Consider the following 15641-nt stretch of genomic DNA (forward strand, 5'->3'; position numbering starts at 1 on the left):
AAGAAGGCAACTCACCATCACCTTCTGAAGGGCAACTAGGAATGGGCAATAATTGCTGACCTAATCAGTAACGCCACACCCTGAAATGAATTTTTAAACATTATACGAGTCTGCCTGTGTATACTCAGTGTAGTACTCGTTTTCCCATGTGTACTTAATGCTAAACCGATTTCCCTTTGTGAATTATATGTTCCCTGCCTGTGTTTGTGAGTAAATACTGGGATACATAAGATTGCATTTTCGGGAAATACCCAAATATTTTGATTACTTCCCTTTTTTTCAATGAATGACACGATGTGCAATTATAATTGCAGTCTGGGCCCATGTGGTAGACGCCCAGCAGACTGCCAAGTGGTTTTGCCTTGTATGCTATAAACAAAAGAACAATGAAGGAGGATTGCTAGCGAAGAAAGTACACCAATAACTGGAAGCAGCCTGAGAAATTCAACTTCAATGACAATTCGCTTTGGATCTATGCTTAAACGCGTTGACTTGGTATCTCATCCTTCCTGGTGAACGAAGTTAGTGATGTGTTTTTGATAAATTCTTTGTGTGCGCTGTGCAGGTGCTGCGTTGAAGTATGTTGCTGTGAAGAGGGCGCTGCTGCATTTTGATAAAATGTCCATTACTCCATTTCACTTTGAATTTCCAGCTTTATATCTGCTCTTTCAACACTCGGTCACCGACGGCAGGCGCGTCTGGTGGGGTCTATTAAACTGGGAATATGTGTGTGCTTTGATGATTGTCACAAGGAACAAGTTCCGACTGGCGTATGATGTGTGTTCTTTGTTCCTGGGATCGTGAATTCTTTTCAAGGCAGCGACAGAGAAATGCGCGAGATGAAGGAGAATGAGTGGATCTCGACCGTTATTTCCGATGAAATACAAAACTGTAATCGGCCAGGGTTTTATGTATTTTGCATGAAATTATTGCATGAAATCCGGGGTACCTTTTTATGATACCTTTATTCAGTAACGGGTGTTAAAAAAGTTCAAAACCAGTCATAATCAGAAAGCAGAGTGACTTTTCGGCGTAGTCTGTGACTAACCTAATACCTAACAAGAGGATAGATATATTTGTTCAGGTATAAATAATATCACTCATGCAAAAATGACACAGAGCTGAACTTTAAGTCGCACTAACGCAGCCAGGGGAAAGTTTATTTGTATTCATTTGGTGCAGGTATTGTCAATTGGGAGTGGACTGGGAGTCTGTGACTGGACCAGGCAATCCTTATCTTCTGAGGTTTGTAAGTGAATAAGACGGAAGATGGAAATAAGCACAAAACATTATTTTAACCTAAAACAGGCACTTTATTATTTTTCAAAATGTACAGTAAGGCGATAAAATGTTAATCGAGATATCTTCTTGAAATTTCGATGCGGGACCATACAAATATAAACCAGAAGATGCTCAGATTTGCGTAATAATGTAGTATTTACAGCGCAGAAACAGTTTGTGTATATTCCACATGAGCTTCTTCCCATCTCTCCCGCTTATGGAAACAGTCTGGGAGTTTGATTAGCTTCCATTAATCTCATCCTTTTTAAATATATGTGCAAAATTAGGCCGGAAATAGCACTTTTAAAATACCATCTTCAAGAATAAGTAAGTGCTATTGGCCCGAGATTGGAAGGACTGAAGAGACTGACGTAAGTCATAGAGTCATAGAATCCCTCCAGTGCAGAAGGAGGCCATTCGGCCTATCGAATCTGTACCGACCCTTCGAATGAGCACTCTACCCATTTACACTCCCCCATCCACCCCTCCCTATCGCCATAACCCAGCCCCTAACCTGCACATCCCTTGACAGTAAGGGGCAATTTAGCATGGCCAACCCACCTAACCTGCACATCTTTGGATTGTGGGACGAAACTGGAGCACCCAGAGGAAACCCATCCAGAAACATGGAGAAAGTGCAAACTCAACAGAGACAGAGGCTGTAATTGAAGCCATGTCCCTGGTGCTATGAGGCAGCAGTGCTAACCACTGTGCTACCATGCTTCAACATGTAAAGTTAAAGCGCATGGGATTGCAAGTAGTGTCTTGCGATGGATAGAAAGCTGTTTAGCAGACTGGAAGCAAAAAAGTTGGAAAAATTGATCTTTTTTCCAATTGACAGACAGTGACTAGTGGGGTACGGCAGGGATCTGTGCTAGGACCCCAATTGTTCACATTATGTATTAATGATTTGGACGATGGAGCTAAATGTATTATCTCCAAATTTGCAGATAATACAAAGGTGAGTGGGTGGGTGAGCTGTGAGGAGGATGCAGAAATGCTTCAGTGGGATTTGGACAGACTGGTGAGTGGGTATATGGAAGGCAGATGCAGTATAATGTGGCTAAATGTGAGGTTATCTGTTTCAGTAGCAAACATAGGAAGGCAGATTATTATTTGATTGGGTGTAAATTGAGAGAGGTGGATACTCAGCGGGACCTTGGTGTCCTCGTGCATCTGTCACTGAAAGTAAGTGCACAGGTACAGCAGGCAGTAAAGAAGGAAATGGTATGTTGGCCTTCATAGCGAGAGGATTTGTTTATAGGGATAGTTTATTGCAATTACATAGGGCATTGGTGAGGCTACACCTGGAGTAGTGTGTGCAGTTTTAGTGTCCTTATCTGAGGATGTTCTTGGACAATAGAACACAACCTATCAAACTAACCTCGGAACCTTTGAACCTAATATTGCTCACACTTCTAATAGAAAAATACAAACTAATGGCCAATACTGGTCTCCCTATAATCTATTGTAAATTGAGTTGCGCATGCTGGTCACTAGGGAGTCATTTCAGAGTGTAGTAATCTAGTTAGCACAATTGATGTGATAGATGCAGTGAAAAGTACAGATTGATTTAAAGTCAGGAAACTATTTAATTGGGAACTGGAGAACACGGAAGTTGGAAATGGGAAATAAATACTTTTCTGTAAAATAGTGAAAATGTAGAGAGAAAACAATTCTTAGAGGTAATTGATTTATTGGCACATTTCAAAATGGAGCTATTTGTTGCGTAGAGGTAATTAAACTGATGTGCCTTTATTTAAGGTCGAATGATCTGAGAAAGTATCAAAACTTCACATCCAAAGAACTACTTTTTTGTTTAGCCACATCCCATCGCTTCTACGAAGGTGCCAGAAATACCAAACGAGACGAATTACTTGATGCGCAAGGGCATTTCAAATTTTGGACAGACTTGGCTTGATGAGTGGTCTCGTATTGGGCACGAAGCCAAGGTTTATGCATTTGATTGAACCTTTCCTCCGTTCTCATTCTCACGAATAGCATTTTACTCCAGCAAATAAGGCCGTTCGACTCAAAACGTCAGTCATCACAGCCCTCAGATAAAATAATTTGTGAGCAATGGGTTATTAGGAAATGAATGCAGATGTGAAAAGTGCATCCATTGGTGTATTAAAGGTATCTTAACTCCTGCGCTGTTGGATTCGAGGGTGAACTGGTAACTATTTTTATGAACCATTAGTTCACTTATAATTGCACAATACTGGGCGACGCTGTTCTCCACAATGAAGCCTGTATTAGAACATAGAACATAGAACAGTACAGCACAGAATAGGCCCTTCAGCCCTCGATGTTGTGCCGAGCATTGTCCAAAACCAAGATCAAGCTATCCCACTCCCTGTCATTCTGGTGTGCTCCATGTGCCTATCCAATAACCGCTTGAAAGTTCCTAAAGTGTCCGACTCCACTATCACAGCAGACAGTCCATTCCACACCCTAACCACTCTCTGAGTAAAGAACCTACCTCGGACATCCCTCCTATATCTCCCACCCTGAATCTTATAGTTATGCCCCCTTGTAACAGCTACATCCACCCGAGGAAATAGTCTCTGAACGTTCACTCTATCTATCCCCCTCATTATCTTATAAACCTCTATTAAGTCGCCTCTCATCCTCCTCCGCTCCAAAGAGAAAAGCCCTAGCTCCCTCAACCTTTCCTCATAACACCTATCCTGCAAACCTGGCAGCATCCTGGTAAATCTCGTTTGCACCCTTTCCAATGCTTCCACATCCTTCCTATAATGAGGTGACCAGAACTGCACAAAATACTCCAAATGAGGTCTCACCAGGGTCATGTATAATTGCAGCATAACCCCGCGGCTCTTAAACTCAAGCCCCCTGTTAATAAACGCTAACACACTATAAGCCTTCTTCACGGCTTATCCACTTGAGTGGCAACCTTCAGAGATCTGTGGACATGAACCCCAAGATCTCTCTGTTCCTCCACATTCCTCAGAACCCTGCCGTTGACCCTGTAATCCGCATTCAATTTTTTTCTACCAAAATGAATCACCTTGCACTTATCAGGGTTAAACTCCATCTGCCATTTCTCGGCCCAGCTCTGCATCCTATCAATGTCTCTTTGCAACCTACACCAGCCCTCCACCTCATCCACTACTCCACCAATCTTGGTGTCATCAGCAAATTTACTGACCTACCCTTCAGCCCCCTCCTCCAAGTCATTGATAAAAATCACAAATAGCAGAGGACCCAGCACTGATCCCTGTGGAACACCGCTGGTAACTGGTCTCCAGTCTGAAAATTTTCCATCCACCACCACCCTCTGTCAGTTACTTATCCAATTGGCCAAATTTCCCTCTATCCCACACCTCCTTACTTTCTTCATGAGCCGACCATGGGGAACCTTATCAAACGTATTGCTACATTTGAAAGTGCTTTGCTTTTGACTTATTCCTTTCCGATAACAACGCGAGAGAATCTAAATCTTGAAACCGATTACAGTGAGAAAATAATCCCAATCGACGATCTTTGTAAAGCTACCTAACTTCCCCATGATGGAAGGGCAGACGTGGCGGTAGGGGGTGGATATTCTGGTAGCATTGGGAGAAGCGGCCAATAGCACAGCGATAAAAGGACTCCGCTCACACCAATGTGGTACGGGTTTAGTTCCTAAAATTGCCTCCAGTTAAACCAAGAAAGTAAGAGGTTTGTGTGGCTGTCATATGCCTCTGACAGTAGGTTGACGCAGGCCGCAAATTGACGTGAGATGGTTTCTCACAAAGATAACCCTGCAAGAGACCACGCCCATGTTCAATATTCCTTTATTCACCTGGGGTTAGAAATGCTAATAACGTGTTATTTGTTGTACATGGATGGATTAAATAAAATATTTAGTTCCATATTTTAGCCGTGTCTTAATATTGGCGCTCGTTGTCTTTGTGTGCGTGACCAAGAACACCTCAGTACCCAGATCGGGCTAATGCATTTCAAGTGCTTTAATAAAAAGCAGTGTACAATTTGAGTTGGTTTCCTTATTTTACCGACTCAATTACATTATTAATGCCTACGAGTGTCAATGGAGCCACATTAAAAATAAAGAGAAACCCCTAAGGAATATTATTCCAACCCCTTATGATGTGGCAAAAATGATCATGGGTACCAGTAGTATTGATGGCAAGGGCGGGATTGCAGAACTTCAGCACTTTCACCGTAATGCAATGTGTATTAACTAAGTCTGTGATGAATTGCATGACAATAACTATTAGCTACCTTGCTGCTCTTTCACGTTTATTATAAATGTCGGTCTCCTTAAAGCAAGATCGCCAGGAGGGAGCATCCAACTATTTAATAAGACATTTCTGCTTCTTGGTGAGATATTTGGGCAAAGCTCCGTGATTAGTTAAGAAATTATGTACGATTGTATATTTCATATTCCTTTACTTATGAGGATACTTTATTTTAAAACTAGCCTTGAGCTCACATATAGAGACAGAACTTCTGAAACTAATGATATGTAGCATATTGATATTAAGAACATATTAATGTGCTGACATTTTGAGGTGAAGCATAATCCTGTTATTCTAAATTCAAGTACGTTGTTATTGACTGTTATTTCGCAATCAGCCCTCTACTTATTTAATAACTGTTCAGAATGCTTAGTCATCTCGTGAGAATGGAATAACAGAGAAAAGTGTAAGTAGAAATATCATTGACCGGAATGTAAATCAGACACTGCTCTCCGATACTGAGGTACTCATGTGTCACATTTCATTGGCTTCCAATGTCAAAATATCCATACAATCCTATATCTCCCACCAATATATCCATACAATAAATGGGTTTATAAATATGTATTACATTCAAAAATGAAATGGGGTGTCTGCACAAGATAAAAAAGCATAATGACAAATATCAAATGATTAACACTGATAACAGCATTTTAAAATGACATCTGGGGTTGGTACTAGTTGACATGAGATGAGGTACTTTTGCACATTTTAAGGTTCGCCCTGCTGGAGTGGCAGTCCCTGTGTATTGATGTTACCTGGGAACGGCTGCTGGCCCGAGGATCCTCCCCATCATCCTGAACCCCTGCTACTCATGTGACACGACATCTGCTTGGACAAAGCAGGCGCGTTGGAAGCAGTTTTTCGCTGCTCCGGCTAGCAGAAGAGAAGCGAAACAAGGCGCAGACTGTAGCATCACACGGTCATACCTCGAATCCTTTACTCGACCGGCATTACAAAGAAGCTCGAGTAAGCGGTTGGCTTAACTTGTGATCAAGTTTTCGGATTTCGTGGGTAAATTCGTCTAAAGAAGCAATGATCACTTCTGCTTGGCCAAAGTGTGCGAGTCAACACAAGTGCTCGGGTGCCTGGGGCTGATTCCTTGATATATATGTTTATATACTTACATATATGTTATTTCCCTACTGTTTAATCCCTTTTAATGGCTACGGCTGTTATTGTCAGCACAAGAAAAGATGCCTGTCATGAAAGGGTTGCTTGCGCCTCAGAACACCTTTTTGGATACAATTGCAACACGATTCGACGGAACTCGTAAGTGTTTGAACTGCATAAATGTAGGTCGTAAATAATGTTTTGTGCAGGAATGGGGTGGGTTTTGGTGTGGGAGGAGGGAAGGGATGTTTCCGAACGCAGTTGTAGAAGCTTAATATTTAATTGAAGACATCCTAGGATTTTTATTTTCAAAGTAAAACTTTGTTTGCCAGCTCCGCGATTTCCATATAACCAGATGGAGCAGACTCTAAAAGCACAGTCAGTGTCTAGTTGTAGTAGCTTGCTTTCACTCCAACTTAGTGAAATCGTAACCCGAATATACACCATCCCTGCAGCCAAAAGACATAGAGGGTGTCTGGCATCGTAATTACAATGTTCAGTCTATTACACCGCCTGCAACTGAAAAAGAAAATGTGTTGGTAACTGCTATTTGTTATGTGGTAATTGACCAGCTGTGACCTGACATCGCACAGTGCTGTAATACGACCCGTTTATAATAAGGTAAGACTGGTACATTGGAGTCTGCAGACCTCCCGAATCTCCCAGAGCGACCGAACTCGATGCCCTCCGACAGCCACCAATGCCACCACTTGGCTGAGAACTGGGAGCCGTTGAAATCATCTAGCCCTTTTCCTCTTTTAGTCGTGTTTAATGTGTAACAGTTACAATCCCAAATGTTAGATTTTCCTTTGCAACCGCTGTTCTGAGAGTCTCCTGGTTTCAGTACCATGGTCAGAGACGATAGGGTAATTCCAAAACAACCAGCAAGAAAGCTGCTTTTGCTTTTCCCCAAGCACGAGAAGGAAAGGCAGAATCCCTGATTTATGCTGGCCCTTTCGTCTACTTCAATTCTGAGCAATGACGCAGCCTGACAAGTTTGAACAGTTTAAAAATGAATAACTGCAGTTTGCAGGTTACACATTCCATATGAAAAACAACATACTTCAAACAATTGTCCGATTATCTAAATTCTCTTTGGAGTAAAGTGCTATAAGAACGAGTACTTTAAACGTTGGTGCTCCGTGATCGTAACGATCAGCGTGCCAGACATGGGCTTCAGATAGTTGTGAATATGTTACAGGAACCCGACTAAAAATCCCCAAAAACATCGTTCAATGAAAGATGTGGAAATCGCTCGCTCGTTGGCATCGTCCTTTTAGACATTTCGGGTGTGCATATCACTTATGCGAATATGAGATACGACGCTTTTCTTAAGTGTGAAGGGAGTCCTTGTAAGGTCCATTCTCTCAGAGAAGCAACTTGTATCTGCTACAGTATAGTCAAATACAATCGAAAGTGGGCGCACTAGGATTGTTTGTATTCCACAGTCTGCTGCAACAGTTGTCGTGAATGATGGATACTTAACGTGGAAGAAATCTGGATATTACGGACACACAACAGCGCAAAACAATACCTAGTGTGGCTGGCGGTAAATCGAGGGGGCCGGGAGACCAATGTCGGCTGGTTAGCACCACCTATTTTTTAAAGCGTGTGTTATCGATTCAGAATGGCATTTGGTGGTGCCCGTGCACACATACACTTGTTCGGTCGTCATTAATAGGTCCAGACAGTGGGCGGTCGAGGAGAGGGGATGATGGGTTGGGGGGGGGGGGGGTCCCGACTGTTTGCCCCTCCGGGGGGGGGTCCCGACTGTTTGCCCCTCTTCTGCGGCCTTGTTCGTTGCCGGGTGTCCCTGGAAAGGGAGCACAACAGTGTCTTTCGGTACCATTGTGGCCATCCGTGCCCAGTGGGCACCGCAGGGACTGACGTGTTTTATTGACCCCTTAAATTACATTTTGTTTTGATATTTTAAGTTGCCTTTAAGATTCAATGTACTCTGACATTTTATTTTACCCCTCAATTTGTTGATTTAAGTATATTTGGTTAACCAAAGGAGTCAAACTTGTGGAATGAGATTAGTCTAATTACGGCTTTATTAGTTAAAGGTGTGAGCATGCATGCAATAATGCCCACTGGAAATAGGCAGACCACAACATTAATCAGTGTGCAACGCTGATTTAACGCCAGCAGTGTCATTTTGGAGCTGACCACACCAGCTACTGCCCTCTTGTAAACTTGCACAGCTGCACATGCATTCAGTAGCAAGAAGGACCTCCCTCCCCACCTGCGCTATATAAAATAATCATCAACTGCTTGCAGATTGGTTATTGATTGATTGATTTGGGCTGCTATTATGATGCTACAAGTGTTGGCGCTTTCTGTAGTTGTTTGAAATTGCAAACGTCTACAGGGACTGAGTAGTTTTAGGTGACTTCAAGGTTCTGCACAAACTAGTTGGCTTCAGATACTAGTAGGCATTACCCTTGGAATACAGCATGATCTGGAAATTAACACGGACTGCAAAAGGCAGAACAGGCTCCTGGAAGAGAGAGAAACAGGAGAGCTCTCAGTGGCCTCAGACCAGGCCAAGAACTGTAATGTGGAGGCTGCGGAGGTGACCATAGAATGAATATTTGTGTTTTGTTCCTTTCAGGCTCAATCTGGAGATATTTATAATGTTTCACAGTTTTCTGTTTGTTGTTTAAGGCAGGTTACCAAGACTCTCTTTTGACAACTTACTACATTTGATATTTCCTACTAGAGAAAAATGTGAATCACAAAGCTTAGTGAGGATTGCAGCCTTTCCCATATTGCAGGGTGCCAGTCACTGCATGCATAACACTTTATTGGTGCTGTATGCCAACTCTACCTTATACCGGAGATGAAAAGGATTCCACTCCCTCAACATCCAGCTGGTGTCTGGTAAATCATGCAGGACAATTCCAGGAATCTTGGCAGTAGCCACAATGTCTTCAATCTGTGGAAGTTTGCTGTTGCTAAGGTTGGCTGCTTTGGAAACAGGCTATCTGCTGATGATTTGGCTGCTCACTCCAGTGGGCAACCCATACATGCAAATGTAGCATGCATACAATGAGAGTCTTACTGTCACACACAATGTTACAGAACAGGCCATCAGCATGCTGAAACAACAATCCACTTTCTAGACCATTCTGGAGGAGCCCTGCAGTTCTCTGCACAATGGGTGCCAAATATTTGTGCCTGTTTGCTGTACGCTCCACATCCTTATTGTCACAAGGAAACTGAATATGCCACCAGCTATACAGCAAACAATTAAGTAGCAGAAGCATGAGGTGGAAGAGAGGAGGCAATCTAGACAGCTCCTCTATGGCCATCTATCCATGAAGGACTCATCTGTGTGCAATACCAGTAATAGAAACTCCCATTTACCAGAAGCCTCAACCCTTCCCTTCCCTCTGTCTCTGTCACTGACTATCACAGCATCCACTTGGCCACAATGCAAAAATTACAATCACAAAAATAAATACACATTTCAAACCAAATCTCAAATACAACCATTCCATTTACATTCATGCATCACCTTTAGGAATTCCATTACGGCCTGTCTATCATGTGCCTTTGCCTGTCCTGGTGCTCCCGGCAGAACTGCTCCAATGAAAGCAGCAAGGCTGGTGGGAAGTAGCTGACTTTCAATGGAGGGGAGTGCAGGTGACCTCACCGGTCAATCTTGACCAGCTCTGGACTTAGAAGAAATGGTTGCAAACTGCACTGTCTCTACATGGCCAACAGTAGTCTGGTCTAGCTGCCGACAGGGGTGTTCGTGGAGTGGCAGTGATGGGCAGATAATTGATGCCTTTCAGAAAGGACAGCAAATTTGCACTCCATGATGTCACTGCCAGTCGATGCACACTATGATCCTCAGCTATGCTGGCAGCAGTCTGAGTTTGTAAAGGAGGAAGTTGAGCTTGAAGGAGAGCAGTGAGAGCAATGTGTGTTCTCACTGCAGTATCCAAACATTGGGTGGCTGCTATTTTGTGCTGCAATATAAATATGATATCAGCCACCAGGCACTTCATCGATGTGTGATTGGAGTTGGCTACTATTTACACACCGGAGGAGTGGACTCCTGGATCTGTGCAAAGCTCAATGCCACATTAGTGCTGGACCCCTCCATATTACTTGATGTTGACCACAGGCTTTCTGGCATGCTTCTCTATTCACCAAACATTTTGTTGTGCAGTTAATTCACATTCTTTTGTAGGCTGTCTCATTGAATTCCTGATTCTGCGTTGTCTGTAGCAGAACCAGTGTGTAACCTCACCCTTGGTGCAAACTTCTCCCTTGTCCTGACTGCAACCCACTTGTACTGTGTGCCTCACCACATGCAGATCTCATTTTAATTCATTTTATTTTAATGCTCTTAAGATACACAAAATGTTGGTACCTGAGCTAGGACGTGTGAGTGTGAAATCAATTGACAGTGCTGTGTCATTATCACTTCTTGTCGTTCCTGCACTGCCTGACCAGGTTACACCTCTTGGATATCTGAAAGGGAAAAAACACAGGGTGAGGTGCTGGTGCATGAAGCAGGGGAGGTAACATATGCTTGGTTCCACCATCTGTGGATTCTAAATCAGAAGAGAATGCCTGATGGGGGGGGGAGGTAGCATGGGGGAAGGTGGATTAGATACAATGGTCTCATCTTCATATGTGTAGCCTTGCTGCAGGCTATGATCTCAGCAATTGCCTTCCACTAATGGCCCAGACCATCTCCTCCATAGGTGTTAGGATATATACAGTATGGGTGCATTTGTCCTTTTCTGGTTAGCTCCTGTTGCCTCTGGTTCTGCCACCTTGTTCTGCAAGTGAGAAGGAAGTGTAATTGACCTTGCCTCCACCACTCTCTGGGTGAGGTCCCTAAATTTCATGTTTCACTGCATCCAGGTCCAGAGTTTGGCTCCTGTCATTGAAATTCTTTGTGATCTGCTCCCACTGCCCTTTGACCATGTTTTACGAGGGCCTCCTCCACCCCCCTCCAGATACAAGGCATATATTTTTCCTTTTCAGCTCCTCCACCAAGTCCTCAAGTGCATCTCTGAAAACCTAAGAGCTCTCCCTCCCCGTTGTTACATTTTTCACTGTTTCCCAGGTCATATGCTCTTCAACCACGACTCCAGTACTTGCTTCAGCTACAATGTGCCTCCTCTTTAAGTGGTATCGGCTTCATATAAGAGGCACTGTTGGCCCCCTGCTGATGCGTTCAGCCAATGAATGGTGCAGTTAACGCTTGCTGGATGCAGAGATCATTCAAATGCACAGAAAGAAGGAAGGTGACATACTGCTTTGAAATCAGTGGGAATGGGTTAATCACAGAGTAATCCCTGTGTCTGTTTTGGTGGCTGTTCAATTTAGCCAATTCCCCATCAGTTTTATTGGACTTGGCAATGGAGATATTCAAAAACTTTACTATGCATTAAAGGCTTCAGTGTCTTTATTATTTGTTTCGTACTCTACATATTCAATGACATGATGCTTTCCTGCTTTCTGTTTAAGATCGTAAAGCAATGAAATCAGAAAACTGAGACTGAATTCGATGTGTAGGATAAGAATCATTTGCTTTGATTTTGTGTTGTAGTTAGTGTGTGACTTTTTATTTGGTTTCACATGCAGTGTAAAATTCAGTATCAGAAAAAATCAAATGGAATTTTGAAATATTATGATGTTAGACTATGAATCATATATTGATCAAACCAATACAAATTGTGTCCAGAATAGCAAAAGGATTCTTTATATTGAATAAATAAGCACTTGCCTGAGCACAAATGGTGGTAGTTTGACAATTTTTGTGAATCAACTGTGAACGTACATTGACAAAACATTTATCAGTTTGTTGACAGAAATATAACTACAGAGTGTGGGAATTGTCTGAGCAATTAACAGTGTGGGAGTTGTGCCTTTTAAGTTGAATGTGAAAGGCAAAATATAGACATGTTTCTGATAGTGGGATGTTCGGTTTCTCAGAAACATGAGGATTCCCAAAATACAACTACAGATTTCATTTTCGGTTTCATGAGATTCCATTGGTTATGAAGCTGAAAAGTCAATTCTAAATCCAAATCTGGGCTCATAGTCACCTTTATGGATGAGTATTTGCCACGGGCAACCTAATATTAATAACTGTGGATCACTCATCTCAGATAGGAGCAGTTTAAGAACTAAGTATGAACTTGGCATTTGACATTGAGGCAGATTTTGCTTAAATTAAAGATTAGGGCATCTAAATGACGCCTGCTTTTATTAATTCACAACTTGACCAGTAAATTACGCCAAGGATGAAATACTCCATGAATTGAAAATTGCCACAAGTTGCTGGTTGATTTTCACCACTCTGTCATTAGCTTTGTGAAAAAGGGACCACACAGTTAACACCTGATGATTTTCAAAACATTCTGCATATTCATATGTATTGAAATGAATATCGCTTATTATCACAAGTCGGCTTCAAATAAAGTTACTATGAAAAGCCCCAAGTCGCCACATTCCAGCACCGGTTTGGGGAGGCTGGTACGGGAATTGAACCGTGCTGCTGGCCTGCCTTGGTCTGCTTTCAAAGCCAATGATTTAGCCCTGTGCTAAACAGCCCCAGATATTGCCTATTTAACATGCTACAGAAAGCTTAATCTGGCAATTGAAAATAAAGATAACTACCTTTTTTAATGATGAGATAATTGTTAATTGCTGTCAATCAACCTCTCATCTAGAAAATGAATAATTATAAGTGTGGAGTTTCATTTCTTCAGTTTTATGAATAATTTTAAATTTTAAAACATTTCATTTAAAAAAAAATTCTCTACTTTTCCTTTGTTTCTTGTATTTCTCCTTCCCTCATAATCCAATTTTTCCTTCCTCACTTTGGCCTGGATTTTTACTTACCTGACCCACCGGGTGCGAATGGGTCAGAAAGTACTGGAGCATTCGGAAGGCAGGATTCCCACTTTCACTGTGGAGTAATAAGGACATATTAAGGCTGTAATTAAGAATTAATCAAAAAAACAATTGTACCTGGCGCAGCACGGTGGCACAATGGTTCGCACTACTGCCGACGGCGCTGAGGACCTGTGTTCGATCCCGGCCCCAGGTCACTGTCAGTGTGGAGTTTGCACATTCTACCCATGTCTGCATGGATTTCACCCCCACAACCCAAAGATGTGCAGGGTAGGTGGATTGGCCACGCTAAATTGCCCCTTAATGAGAAAAAAATAATTGGGTACTCTAAATTTAAAAAAAACAATTGTACATTAGAACTTGTGTCATTGATCAGTTCCCATCCAGAGACCAGCTTGACTTGTTCGACTTGGCTTCCAGTCAGGTTGGGCACCAGTCAATAAAGGCCACAAGGGAGAGTGCGGTAGTATGGCATTGAGATAATAGATCTGCCATGATCACATTGAATGGCAGAGCAGGCTCGAAGGGCCAAATGGCCTACTCCTGCTCCTATGTTCTGTGTGTTGAGCTCCCTCAGACTGGCAAAATCTAATCCAATGAAATTGTACACTGGCATACTTCCTGACAATACAGCTAGTCTGTCCCTCCAATAAAATGAATGATGGTACAGTATTAATACTTTTTGTGATGAGGAACATGTATTGTAACTCAGATACTTAAAAAAAAATTTTTTTTTTTAATTATTGAGGTATTTTTGGTATAGTGACAACAACAAAATAAACAATATACATGAAACCATAAACATAGTTTTTACCTCTCGAACAGGTCCCACCCTTATTGACACCCTACTCTAATCTAAACTACTCCCCCTTCCCCCCCCTTCCCCCCCCCCCCCCCCTTCCCCCCCCGGTCAGCTGACGATTATTTTCCCGCAAAGAAGTCGACGAACGGTTGCCACCTCCGGGCGAACCCTAACAGTGACCCTCTCAAGGCGAACTTGATTTTCTCTAAACAGAGAAAGCTAGCCATGTCCGATAGCCAGGTCTCCGACTTCGGGGGCTTTGAGTCCCTCCATGCTAATAGTATCCGTCTCCGGGCTACCAGGGAAGCAAAGGCCAGAACGTCTGCCTCTTTCTCCTCCCGGACTCCCGGGTCTTCTGACACCCCGAAAATCGGCACCTGTGGACTCAGCGCCGCCCTTGTTTTTAACACCGTGGACATGACGTCCACAAAACCCTGCCAAAATCCCCAAAATTTGGACATGTCCAAAACATGTGGACATGGTTCGCCGGTCCTCCAGCACATTTTGTGCACCTGTCCTCCACTCCAGAGAATCTGCTCATCCGGGCCACTGTCAAGTGAGCCCGGTGAACAACCTTAAATTGTATCAGACTGAGCCTGGCTCATGTTGCAAATGTGTTGACTCTACTCAACGCGTCTGCCCATAGACCATCCTCTATCTCACCTCCCAGCTCCTCCTCCCACTTGCGCTCCAGCTCCTCGGTCTGCATCTCCTCCGACCCCATAAGCTCCTTATAAATGACCGAGACGCTCCGTTCTCCTACCCACCCTCTGGAAACTACCCTGTCCTGAATCCCCCTTAGCGGTAGGAGCGGGAAGGTTGACACCTGTTTATGAAGGAAGTCCCGTACCTGCAGATACCTGAATTTGTCTCCCCTCGTCAACCCAAACTTTTCCTCCAACGCCCTCATACTCTGAAAACTCCCCTCTATGAACATATCCTCCATCCTCTCAATCCCCGCTCTCTGCCATAACCGGACACCCCTGTCCATACTTCCCGGGGCAAACAGGTGATTATCACAGATTGAGGTCCAGATCGATGCTCCCACTGCTCCCACATGCCGCCTCCACTGGCCCCAAACTCTCCGGGCCGCCACCACCACTGGATTGGTGGAGTACCATGCCGGGAGGAACGGCAGAGGTGCAGTTGCTAACGCCCCCAAACTGGTGCCCTTACATGAAGCCGCCTCCATATTCACCCATGCCGACCCCTCCCCCACCACCCATATCCTGATCATGGCTATATTAGCCGCCCAGTAATAGTTGCCAAAATTTGGCAGCGCCAGCCCACTCTCT

The 15641-nt window shown here is 43.3% G+C and overlaps 1 protein-coding gene across 1 annotated transcript in view; it reads left to right on the forward strand.

The window, feature by feature from the left end:
* Nucleotides 1–6407: 6407 nt before the first annotated feature.
* kcnh3 (potassium voltage-gated channel, subfamily H (eag-related), member 3) overlaps nucleotides 6408–15641 on the forward strand; it is a 1447071-nt gene continuing 1437837 nt past the window's right edge. The window contains exon 1 of the mRNA XM_072479207.1: nucleotides 6408–6818. Within this exon, the coding sequence (XP_072335308.1) occupies nucleotides 6743–6818 (76 nt within the window). The 5' untranslated portion in view covers nucleotides 6408–6742. The remainder of the gene's footprint in view (nucleotides 6819–15641) is intronic.

Source organism: Scyliorhinus torazame, chromosome 2 (assembly GCF_047496885.1).
Source record: "Scyliorhinus torazame isolate Kashiwa2021f chromosome 2, sScyTor2.1, whole genome shotgun sequence".
NCBI classification, from domain to species: domain Eukaryota; kingdom Metazoa; phylum Chordata; class Chondrichthyes; order Carcharhiniformes; family Scyliorhinidae; genus Scyliorhinus; species Scyliorhinus torazame.